The following is a 13,423-nucleotide window of genomic DNA, read 5'->3' on the forward strand; positions in this document are numbered from 1 at the left end:
GAGACAGAGCATGAACAGGGGAGGGTCAGAGAGAGAGGGAGACACAGAATCCGAAGCAGGTTCCAGGTTCTGAGCTGTCAGCACAGAGCCCGACGCGGGGCTCGAACTCATGGACCGGACCGCGAGATCATGACCTGAGCTGAAGTCGGACGCTTAACTGACTGAGCCACCCAGGCGCCCCTCAACATCACTTTTATATGCCAACCTAAGTTTCTGAAATAAGTCAAACTAATATGAAGGGCCACCTGACTCAGCTACATAGCAAATATTTGCTAATTTCCGGTAAGGAAAGGGAACCAACATCTCATAACCTGTGATATACATGGCCTACTTCAAACCATGTGTTATTTTCCACTTCACTACTTTTTCAGGAACCCTGATTTGTATTTTATTATCAATAAGTGAACATACTAAGTGTCAAACTTCAATAATAAAAATGTGTTTGGTCACAGAGCATTCGGTGAGATAAACACATGGCCTTCACTCCTAAATTTTCCAAAAGAATATTTTATGAAACTTCTCACAGTTAATGAAAGATATATATAAAAAAAGTTACCATATAGAAGTATATACTTTTAAAAGGTACATGCATTTTTTAATATGTTCAAACAACTTCTAGCAGTGAATATCTGATACTATTTAAATTGTATGTCATATCCTAGTATCTCAAATCGATTAGGACTTCATAGTACATGAAAAAATAACTGACAGAACTGGGAAGAAAATGGAAAAATTTATAATGCTAGAGCTTTCAACACCCTTCTTGCAACAGCTGGAAGACGTCACAAAATCAGTAAGGACAGAGAAAACACAAAAAACACCATGAATCAATTTGCTCTGATTGACGTTTATGGGACACTCCACCCAACTACAACAGAGTGCACATTCTTTACAAGTGCACATAAAATAATCACCAACATAGATCATATGCTGAGTCATAAAATAAGTCACAGTAAACTCAAAAAGATTAAAAAGAATTGAAATTATACATACTATGCTCACAGTTTACAATATAAATAAATCAGAAATCAGTACAATATATGGGAAACAATCCAAATATCTGGAAACTAAACAGCATAATCCTAAATAAAGAAGAAATTACCAAGGAAATAAAAAGGCTTTTGAATTGAATGAATATGAAAACACATTAAAAATTTGTGAAATATGGCTATGATAACGCTTAGAAGGAAATTTATACCTTAAAATGTTTATATCAAAAATGAAAAAAGGTTCAAGTTCAGTAATCTAAGCTTCCTTTTTATGAAGCTAGAAAAAAGGAAATTATAGCCAAAATAAGTAGGTGGAAGGAAATAATAAAGAGTATAAGTAAATGAAACAGAAAACAGATAAACCATAAAGAAAAATCAACACAACCAAAAGCTCATTTCAAAAAAAATCAATGAAACCAATAAACTTCTAGTTAGATTGATGGAGAACAGGAGGATGAGAAAGGAAAGAAAGGGAAAAAGGAAAAATCGGAAGGGGTAGAGAAGATACAAATTCCCATGATCAGGAACGAAAGAAGTGACATCACTATAGATACTACAGACTTGCAAAGAATAAGAGAATACTATAAAACAACTTTATACAAATAAATTTGAGAACTTGGATGAAACGAAAAAAATCACTGAAAGATACAAATCATTAGACTCAAGACGAAACAGAAAATGTAAATACCCCTATATTTATTAAATACATTTTGCAAAAGCCCTACCACAATATTTATTAAGTCCTACCTATATTTATTAAATACATTTTGCATTAAAAGTCCTACCACAAGGGGCACCTGGGTGGCTCAGTCAGTTGAGTGTTCAACTCTTGATTTTGGCTCAGGTCATGATCCCAGGGTCCTGGGATAGAGTCCCAAGTTGGGCTCTTTGCTGAGTGTGGAGCCTGCCTGAGATTCTCTCTCCCTCTGCCCCCTCCCCAGCTCTTTCTTTCTAAAATAAAAGTCAAAAAAAAAAAAAAAAAAAAAAAAAAAAGAAAGAAAGAAAGATAAGAAAGATAAGAAAGAAAGAAAGAAAGAAAGAAACAAACAAACAAAAAGACTCCAGGCCCAGATGATTTATTTCACTGATGAATGAAAAACTTAAAGAAAAGACACCATTTCAACACAAACTTTTTTAGAAAATAGAGGAAAGAATACTCTCCAACTATTTTCTCATTTATTACCCTGATAATAAAACTAGGTAAGGATATTACAAGAAAACTATAAACCAATATCTTTCATGAACTTAAGTGAAAGATAATAATGGCAAATTCAATCAAGTTAAATATTTTTTTAAATGACAATACACCATGACCAAATATGGTTTTATCTCAGGAATAGAAGGTTGGTTTAACATTCAAATTTTAATCAACATAAATCACCATATGAACAAAATAAAGGAGAAAAAAACATGTGAACATCTCAGTTGATGCAGAAAAAAAAAGTTATGAGCCAATTCAACACCCATTCATGACTAAAACTCTCAGCAAAAAAGGAACAGGAAGGAAGTCCCTCAACTTGATAAAGGGAATCTAACAAAAACACCTATAGTTAACATCATACTTAATAGTCAGAAATTGAATGCTTTCCCCTTAAGATGGAGACTCTCACCACTTCTATTTAACATAGTACTAGAGGCTGTGATCAGTGCAGTTAAGATGAAGAAATAAAAAGTACATAGGTTAGAAAGGAAGCAATAAAGCTGTCTCTATTCACAGACCATATATTTTATACATAGGAACTCTAAGGAAGCCGAAAATGAGTTAAGCAATATTGTAGATATAAGGTTGACACGTAAAAATTCTGTCTCTATATACTGGCATCAATTGGAAACTGAAGTAAAAATATGCAATATACAACAGAGTCAAAAAACCACAAAACAGGGATAAACTTTGTAAAATATACACAAAACGTATACATTGAAAACTATAATATAACCTGAATAAAATCGAGAAATATAGCATAAGACTCAATATTGTTACGATGTCAATTCTTCCCAAATTGATCTATAAATTCAATGAAACACCAATCAAAATTCTAAGTATCTTTTGTAAAGACTGACAAGCAAATTCTAACACTTACGTGGAAATGTAAAGGATGTAAAATAGCCAAAATAATTTGAAAAAAGAATACTAGTGAAGATTTCACATTAATTGATTTTCAACAACCAAAGTAATTCAATAAGGGAAAAGGACAGTGTTTTCTATAAATGTTGCTACAACAATTGGGTATTGGTATGGAAAAAAAAAAAAGATGAACCTCACCCCTTACTTTACACTTTCATAAAAATCAATGTGAAATGGATTACAGATTTAAACATAAAAGAGAAAACTGTAAAAATCCTGGAAGAAAACGTTAAGAGAAAATGTCTGCAACCTTGGGATGGCCAAAGATTTCTTAGAACACAAAAAAACGTAAACCATAAAAGAAAAAATTAATAAACTGAACTTCCCGACAACTTAAAACTTCTCAAAAAACACCACACCATTACAAAAATGGAAGCTATAGGGAAGGTAAAAATACCTGACAAAGGACTTGATACAAAAATATATAAAGAACTCTTTACAGTTCCACAGTAAGGTAAATAACCCAACAAAAAAATGGGCAAAAGATCTGTTCACAAAAAACACACACAAGAAGATACATACCAATACACGTATGAAGTGAGGCCCAACACCACTAGCTTTCAGGGATATGCAAATTAAAGCCACATGAGATACTGTGACACATCCATCAGAAATATTCATTACAAATAATGACAAAGCAAGTGTTGGCCAGGATGAGAAACTACTGAAGCACTCACACATGTAAAGTGTAAAATGTAGAAAGAAAAATGGTACAACCACCCTGGAAACAGTCTGACGGTCTCCCGTAGGGTTAGCTTATATTTATATCACACGGTAATTCCATTCCTAAAAGTTAATACACAAATAAGAGAAATAAAACATATTTCCACATCAAGACTTGCAAATAAATACCCATTGCAGTTTTATGCATAAAAGTTCCAAACTGGAAAGAACCCAAATGTCAATCAACAGGAAATACTACTTAGGGATGAAAACGAACAACCTACTGATCTGCTCACAAGTATGGATAAATCTCAAATCATCAGGCTGAGGAAAGTCACAAACCTCAAAAATGATCATCTTTCATGATGACAAGCAGAACAGCATCTACATGAATTTGACATCCCCTGCCCCCAGGTCAACAAGTGAAACCAAACCAGGTGATATTATGCAACTTGGTGGTCAACTCTGGATACCTAATAAACGGAAGCAGAACTGCTGATAGCATTCCATTATGTCCCCAACTATTCAGTATAATTCTCTCTCATACTCCCGTTAAAATACTGAGCCGCACTCCCTTATTGTGATGATCATGGTAAAGTCAAAGTCTCATGAGTGAACTACATGTCCCAGGTGATCCAGTCCCTGCCTGCTCCAACCACAGCGGCCTCCTTGCTGTAAGCACATCCCAAACACGGGCTATAGCCTCACAGCTCTCACACCGCTGTCTCCGTACCTACAGCTCGTTCTGCCAGAAAGCCACACAGCTTAACCGCTTCTCTCTTTTGAGTCTTTGCTCAAAGGGACCCTTACAGGGAAGCCTGTCCTGACCACCTAATTTAAAAAACTGCCCTTGCAGGCGCCTGGCTGGCTCAGTTGGTGGAATGTATGACTCTTGATCCTGGGGTTTTGAGTTCAAGCCCCACCTCGGGTGTAGCAATTACTTGAAATAAAATAAAATAAAATAATTTTTGTTGTATTGTATTATTGTATTTTTATTGAGAGAGTGTGAGTGGGGGAGAGGGGTGGAGGGGGGAAGGAGAGAGGGAGAGAGAGAAAGAGAATCTTAAGCAGGTTCCATGCTTAGTAAAGAGCCTGACGAGGGCTTGATCCCACAACCTTGGGATCATGACCGGAGCCAAAATCAAGAGTCGGACACTCAAACCAACTAAGCTAATCCAGGTACCCCAAAAATAAAATCTTACAAAAAAAATAATAAATAACTGCCCTCCTTCTCTCCAGGACTCTGTTTCCTACTCACTCTCATACTCTAAGAGTACACACTTGACTTCTTTTGTCGGTGTCCTGCCCTGCAGATAGAAGGTAAGCTCCGTGAAGGGGGGGCTCTCATCTCCGCTCACTGCTGGACCCTCAGCGCCTCTGAGAGCGTCTGGCCTGGCACGCAGCAATGCTAAGCAAGCATGTTGAGTTTGTTTCCTTGACAGCCTCCTTTTCAGACCAGGCTTTGTCAACTTCGTATTTGCTTCCCAGAGCCCAGTACCTCATGGAGGCTGGGTGCTTGTAGGAATAAATGAGTGAAATGAATCAGAGGAAAAGCAGGGAAAGCCAAAAAGCTGTTAAGGGATGTGTTTTCTCACCTGTAACTGTTGCTGTAGATGGGTGATTTCTGCAATCCTCAACTCTCTGGATTTGTTCGTACTCTCAATTTCTTGCCTTTGGGTGGTCAATCGACATCTGATATCTTGAAGTTTTCCTTCTAGTTGATGCTTTTTATCATTCTTTAACACATGAAAAATTATTATTATTATTATTACCATTTTTAATGGTTCAGTGTTACTGTACAGCTGACCCTTGAACAACACGAGGGTGAACTCCAGGGGTCCACATACACACGGATTTTTTTTCGATAAATAACAGTACAGTACTGGGGTGCCTGGGTGGCTCAGTCGGTTAAGCGTCCTACTCTTGGTTCGGGCTCAGGTCGTGATCTCATGGTTTCATGAGTTTGAGCCCCACATCGGGCTCCAAGTTGACAGTGCAGAGCCTGCTTGGGATTCTCTATCTCCCACTGTCTCTGTCCTTCCTTCACTGCGCTGTCTCTCTCAAAATAAATAAAGTTTAAAAAAAATTTTTTAAATAACAGTACAGTACTGTAAATGCATTTTCTCCTCTTTATGATTTTCTCAACATTTTCTTTCCTCTAGCTTACTTTATTAAAAGAATGCAGTATATGATAAATATAACATATGAAATATGTGTTAATCAACTATTTGTGTTATCAGTAAGGCTTCCAGTCAACAGTAGGCTACTAGTAGTTATGTGTTAGGGGAGTCAGGAGTTACAGAGTTCTGACTGCGCAGGGTCAACTGTATTCCCAAAGCATAAGCAAACTTCACTCACTAGAGCTTCTAATTCAAATTCCAGAGTCTTTTTCTTTGCTTTCAGTACAACTATGTCTTCTTGTTCTTTGTTTCTTTGATTGAGTAGTTCTTGTCTTCGATTCCGTTCCCATTCAAGTTGTCGTTGCCTTTCAAGTTCTCGTTTTGCAGCCTGTGACATTTACAAACAGACAGCTTATTAATTTTTTAGTTCTTACATTATACAATGTCTCTTAATAAACATAACATCTAGGAAGTCTTTTCTTTCAGGGATAAAATGTTACACACTGCAAGAAATTCTATTACAAAATAGCAACACAAAATTTATACAAATGTAGTATTCCTTCTATGAAAAAAAAAGAATATTTAGAAAGGCTATTAGATAAGATGAGGACAGGATTCATGTCATCGTTGCAATTTGATTGTTTGTGCCTTCAAGAGTGCTTGAAGTGATAAAAAAAATAACCTTTCTTCCTTATTTACTGACTCATGGAGGATAAGGAAAAATCTAGTAAAATCTAGTAAAATCAAAATCCAAACCCCTAGAACAAAAAGAACAAGAAATATCCCCCCAAAACAAAACTTTCTTCTACCCAAAAAGAAATTATTTACCTCAAGTCTTAAAATTTGTTGCCCTCCAGCCCCCTAATCATTCATCTTCTTTTACCACAGAAGCTTCTGTAATTTCTGTGGCAATGTCAGCCCTCCTCAGAGCTGACTCTGATGGCTGCTGGGTAAAGAGCACCTGGCACTCTTTACTGTAATTGCTACTTACTCCAACTACCCCTTTACAGGCCAGAGGACAGGTGGAATACTATCCTTCAGTATATCTCTAGGGACTATCAATGCCTGGTACCTGGTAAATGCCTATTAACTAGTTCTTAATAAATACTCTAAAGTGTCTTGGGAAAAAAAAAAAAAAAAACACAGAGGAAAGGAAGGCATTGAGTCCTTTGGCTGTCCATTCTGGAAATTAAAACCCTGTTGGTATCTGTGTGTCTCTGCCTGAACAGAGGCTTACTGCCCTAAATTTTCTGAAGCAATAAAAGGAGATGAAACCAAAGTATTGTGTTTTGTGTTTTTATAAAGGAAAATCTCCCATCTATAAAATAGATTTCATTCACACAAAAGAATCATGGCATTGCCTCAGTAGCAATGTGCTTAACTGGAAATTCGGACAAAAGACTGGCTTAGCCCTTATCCAGTATGGCACCAAATTGATGAGGCCTTTCATCCAATATATTGAAGGTTTCCCACACACGTTTTTTTTAAAGTGGAAAAAAAAGGGCACAGACAATATAATTAGTATGAGATCATTACAGGGCTTTAAAAAAAATTGCACTAAATCCCCAACCTCTCCAACCATATATAACCTTTTATATTGCTACATACATTTTTAAATGCAGAGAAGAAAGTCTGAAAAATTCTCAACAAATATCAGTGGTTTTTGTTAAGAGACTGAATTATCAAAAGCTTGAGTGTAAATATTTTTATATACATATGTGTATATATACATATAGTTATAAATATATGTATATAGTTTAGTTTTTATTTATTTTGAGAGCACGCAAATGTAAATGGGGTAGGGGGAGGGAGGGAGGGAGGGAGGGAGGGAGAGAGAGAGAGAGAGAGAGGGAACCCCAAGCAGGCTCCGTACTGTCAGCACAGCACCCGAAGGGGGGGCTCAATCTCATGAACCACGAGATGGTGACCGGAACTGAAAGCAAGAGTCGGGCGCTTAACCGACTGAGCCACCCAGGCGCCCCTTGAGTGTGAATGTTCTTAGCAGCATCATTCATAATAGTCAAAAAAGTTGAAAACAACTCAAACGTCCATCAACTCATGAATGGATAAATATAATGTGGTACATCCGTGTACCGGAGTATTATCCGGTCATAAAAAGGAATAAAGCATTGATTCACGCTACAACTTGGGACTTGAAAACAAGCTAAGTGGAAGCCAGACACAGAAGGGCACATGGTATATGATCCCACTTGTGAAATGTCCACAACAGGCCAACCTGTGGACACAGAAAACAAATAAATGAGTGGCTGTTAAGGGCAGGGAGAGGCGGGTGGGGAGTAACTGCTTAATGGGGAAGAGAGTTCTTCTTGGGGTGAGGAACGTGCTCTGGAATCAGACAGGGTCACACAGCTTGGTGAACATACTAAAAGCACGCGACTGTACAAGGAAGGAGACTGTGTCAACCTGCCACCTGACCAATCAAGAGAGAAGGGGAGCAAGCCACAGGCGCTAACCGTGGGGGTGGCTCCGTGGCTGCTTACCTCCCGTCTCTCGATTTCCTTCCTCCTCTCCTCCTCTCTCTGCCGTTCTAGTTCCCGCTGCTTTTCCAGTTGCTTCTCCAGCTCCAGTTGTCTCTTGCGCTCCTGCTCCTGGCGCTCCCGCTCTTTCCTCTCCTGCTCCGCGCGCTCGAGCTGGGCCAGGCGCTCCTGCTCTTTGCGCTGCTGTTCCAGGAGAGCCTGCCTCCGCTTTTCGAGTTCCAGGTTGCCACGCTCAAAATTCTCACGCTTCTTATCCTCAAATGTTACTTTAAAACGAGAAGCAGAGAAACTATGAAAAGTCATGATTTTCAACACTATTTTCAAAGGAAACATTCGGTGGCACATTTGAAATCTGTAGTAGAAATGCAAACCAGAACTCCCCAAGTTTCCTTCCTGCCTGTGCCCTTCCTGCCTGTGCCTGCCTGTGACCACGAGGACACTAAATACCTTTTAGAACCAAGAACTTGATTCAGTGAACTGCAGAATACAAAAGCAATATACAGAAATTAGTTGCATTTCTATACAGTACTAATAATTAGCCAATAGAAGGAGAAATTAAGAAAACAATCCCATTCATGATGGCATCAAAAAGAATACCTAGGAATAAATTAAAAAAATTTTTTTTAATTTAATGTTTATTTATTTTGAGATAGAAGAGAGAGAGAGAGAGAGAGAGAGAGAGAGAGCGAGCACAAGAAGGGGAGGGGCAGAGAGAGAGGGAGACACAGAATCTGAAGCAGGCTCCAGGCTCTGAGCTGTCAGCACAGAGCCATACATGGGGCTAGAACTCACAAGTGTGAGATCATGACCTGAGCCGAAGTCATGACGGACGCTCAACCAACTGAGCCACCCAGGCGCCCCTTTTTAAAAAAAATTTTTTTGGGGGGGCGCCTGGGTGGCTCAGTCGGTTAAGCGTCCGACTTCGGCTCAGGTCACAATCTCACAGTTCGTGGGTTTGAGCCCCGCATCAGGCTCTGTGCTGACAGCTCAGAGCCTGGAGCCTGCTTCGAATTCTGTGTCTCCCTCTCTCTCTGCCCCTCCCCCACTCACTCTCTGTCTCTGTCTCTGTCTCTCTCCCCCCCGCTCAAAAATTGAATAAAACATTAAAAAAAATTTAAAAAATTTTTTTTAATTTAATGTTTCTTTATTTTGAGAGAGAGAGAGAGACTCAGTCCTAGGAATAAATTTAACCAAGAAGGTGAAAGACTCATACACTGAAAACTTTAAGACACTGATGCAAGAAACAAAAGACATAATTCAGTGGAAAAGTATTCCATGATCAGAATTGGATTGGAAAAATTAATATTGTTAAAATGTCCACATTACACAAAGCAACCTTCAAATTCAATGCAGTTCCTATCAAAATTCCAATAGCATTTTTCACAGAACTAGAATAATTCTAAAATTTATACGGAACCACAAAAGACCCTGAATAGCCAAAGCAGACTTGAGAGAAAGAAGAACAAAGTTGGAGGTATCGTGCTCCCTGATTTCAAACTATACTACAAGGCTATAGTAATCAAAGCAGTATTATTGGCATAAAAACAGGCACAGATGAATGGACCAGAATAGAGCCCAGGAACAAACCCACACTTATATGGTCAACTCATTTACAACAAATAAAACAAAAATACACAATGGAGAAAGAAAAGCCTCCCCAATAAATGGTGCTAGAAAACTGCCACATGCAAAAGAATGAAACTGGACCACTCTTGCAGGGAACAAGCTTAGGAATTCCCTGAGCCTGCACTGATGGGTTAACGAGGCATAAAGAATTAGAAAGCCACAGGATGAACACACCCAAGTTTGGGTAAACAAGAGTAGGTAAATAAGATTAGGTAAAGGGGGCAAAGGTCCCCAGTAAAAGGCAAAGGTATAGGACAACAGCAGAAAGCTGCTTTCACAAGAAGGAAGGACCAATTAGGTAAACAGGTAAATAGAGCTACAGACCACAGCAGGGCCAGTTGCCCAGAGTGGAGCTAATTAGCAAAAGAAAGATGTCTTGTTGACCCTGAGGTAGCATGCTCCGTCTTTCTTGTCACCTTGGCTAGTTTAGGTAAACAGAGGTGGGGCCTCATGGTTGCTATAAACAACTTTCCACCCTGCACCAGAATCTTGTCTTGTATTGACCCAAACCCCTAACACCGCGTATCTCCAAAACCCCCTCTTCCCCATGCCCATGAGCCCATGAGTTAAAGTTCACGGTTTCACTGACAGTCTGTCCATGCCCATCACACTTGTAAGCATTCTGATCCTAATAAAAAAGGGAGCAAGGACCCTTACTCAGGGCTCTTGTCTCCTCCTGGGTATTAGCCTCTCTCACATTTTCAACCCTGAGTCCCGCTCTCTTGCTGGACAAGAGAGAACTCCAGACCTAGAGTCTACAACACACTCTCTTCTTACGCCATATGTAAAAATTAGCTCAAAACAGATTAAAGACTTGAATGCAGGCCTAAAACCATGAAACTCCTATCAGAAACATACTGACTAGGCTCACTGACATGACTCATGGAACACTGCTTTCTGGACCTGATTCCAAAGGCAAGAATAATGAAAGAAAAAACAAATGGCATTGTATCAAACTACAAAGCTTCTGCACAGTGAAGGAGACTATCAACAAAATAAAAAGACAACCTTTGCAATGAGAGAAGATATCTGATCTTCAGATATGCAAATCACGTATCTGATAATGGGCTAGTATCTAAAATATATAAAAAACTCATACAACGCAACATAAAACAATCTGATTAAAAAATAGAGCAGAAGATCTGAGTAGACATTTTTGCAAAGAAGTTGTACAGATGGTCAACAGGCACATGAGGAGATGCTCATCATCATTAATCATCACAGGAATGCGAATCAAAACCACATGAGATGTCATCTCACACCTGTCAAAATGACTATTATCAAAAAGACAAGGAATAACAAGTGTTGGAGAGGTTGTGGAGAATAGGGAACCCTCACACACTGTCGGGAGGAATGTAAATTGGTGTAGCCACTACAGAAGAACAGTACAGAGGTCCCTCAAAAACACAACAAAACAAAATAAAACAAAACTGCCAGATGACCCACCAATTCCACTTCTGGACATTTACCCAAGAAAACAAAATTATTCAAAAAGATATCTGTACCCCCATGTTCATTACAGCATTGTTTACAACAGCCAAGACATGCAAACAACCTAAGTGTCTCTCGGTGGATGACTGGATAAAGAAAATGCATTATTATTCAGCCACAAAAAAGAAGGAAATCATTTGCAACAACACGGATGGACCTTGAGGGTATTATGCTAAGTAAAACAAGTCAAACAGACATATATCATCTGATTTCACTTATATATGGAATAAAAACAAAACAAAACTCACAGATATAGAAAGAGAATGGGGGGTTACCAAAGAGAAAGGGAGTTTGGGGGTGGGAGAAAAGAGCGAAGGGGGTCAACTGTATAGTGATGGATGGTAACTGGACTTACCGTAGTGATCACGTTGTAGTCTATGCAAACACTGAATTATGCTGTACACCTGAAACTAATACAGTACTATATACCAATTTTATCTCAATTAAAAAAAAAAATCCTAAGTTCTTTGCTAACATACTCTCCCCTCCATGACAAATACCACGTCATGGCATTCAAAACACTGAACACCACCTGTAGAATAATCTTTCTAAAACTGCAATTCTGTATCACCATCAACCTCCTTTCCTTCCCTGTTTATGCTTTTCCTTCTCCATCACCTTGATTGAACAATTGACCCCCTAACTTTCCTGTACCATGAATCTTTCCCTCCCTACCTCTCTCTCCTCAGCTTATAACTGTGCTTGTGTATGTCTTCTAACAAGACGATTTCTGAAGGCAGAGGTAGGTAGGTGAGTATTCTACATTTCATACTGAAGAACAAGATGTACCCTAATCACTATGCAGATCACATTCAGCAAATAATTTTTTCTAATCCGTCATTCAGTCTCCTTCTTTGAGAACAACATTTAGGAATTTTAGCCTTATTTCCCAGGCCAATCATTTTTTTCTCTAATCTTTGCTATCATTCTGTCTATAACCATTTCCTTTTCCTTTAAAAATAAATTCCCAATGTCCCTTCATGTTTTCATGCCCCTTCCTATGTCTTCAGCAGTGTCCATTCAATTTTGTGTCTGCCTCACATGCTCCTCCTTGGAACCGACCCCAGACAGGAGAAGCTCTCAAGGCCTGCCTGTGTAGCACGCCATTCCCATTGTGCCCTGTTTGCAGAACTGTCACTTGATACTTGGTCTTGAGATCTGTAACTGTGGGCACCCTTCCTTGGCTTCTTCCCACATTCCTGTTTGGCCTTTGCTGCTTTAGACAGACATTCCTCAGACATTACAGTTGTGGATTAGAGACCGAACACAGTTAAGTGTGTTTTGGTTTTCTTGTCCTTCTTGCTCCTTTACTGACTGCGGAGGAGGTATATCCGTTTTACTTTGCTACCTTAAAAGTGAAAGTCCGCTCAATCACAGAAAGGAAGGAAGTAATAATGATACATGCTACAACATGCATGAATCAAAACTATCTTGATAAGTGAAAGGCCACTCCCTGTACAAGACCATTTATATGAAATGTCCCAGACAGGTAAACCCCAAGAGGCAGAAAGCAGACTGCTGACTGCCAGGGCTGGGGGAGGGGGGGGATCAGGAATCACTGCGTATGGAGTTTTCTTTTGGGGTGATGAAAACATCTCAGCACTAGACAGAGCTGATGGCTGCACAACACTGTCAGTATACTGAACAACACTGTCATGGACTGAATAACCTGCAGACTTCCTATGCTGAAGTCTAAGCCCTAATGTGATGTTATTTAATCAGGGTTAAGATAAGGTCCTGAGGGTGGGATTAATGGCTTTACAGAGGAAGAGAGGAAGAGAGAAAAAGAGATTTCTCTCTTCCCACGTGCACACACCAAGGAAAAGTGATATGAGGGCACAAAAAGAAGATCGCCATCTGCACGCCACAAAGACAGCCTGACCAGGAACTGAATTGGATGGCATCCTAATG

General features: G+C 39.1%; 1 protein-coding gene across 8 annotated transcripts in view; it reads right to left on the reverse strand.

Moving 5' to 3' along the window:
- ITSN1 (intersectin 1) overlaps nucleotides 1-13,423 on the reverse strand; it is a 220,478-nt gene that overhangs the window by 98,825 nt on the left and 108,230 nt on the right. For all 8 annotated transcript variants that reach the window (XM_023238780.2, XM_023238781.2, XM_023238779.2 and 5 more), the window contains 3 exons: nucleotides 8,399-8,661; nucleotides 6,136-6,285; nucleotides 5,373-5,513 (listed from right to left, as the gene is read on the reverse strand). In XM_023238780.2, coding sequence (XP_023094548.1) covers nucleotides 5,373-5,513; nucleotides 6,136-6,285; nucleotides 8,399-8,661 — 554 coding nt within the window. The remainder of the gene's footprint in view (nucleotides 1-5,372; nucleotides 5,514-6,135; nucleotides 6,286-8,398; nucleotides 8,662-13,423) is intronic.

Source organism: Felis catus, chromosome C2, assembly GCF_018350175.1.
Source record: "Felis catus isolate Fca126 chromosome C2, F.catus_Fca126_mat1.0, whole genome shotgun sequence".
Taxonomy (NCBI): domain Eukaryota; kingdom Metazoa; phylum Chordata; class Mammalia; order Carnivora; family Felidae; genus Felis; species Felis catus.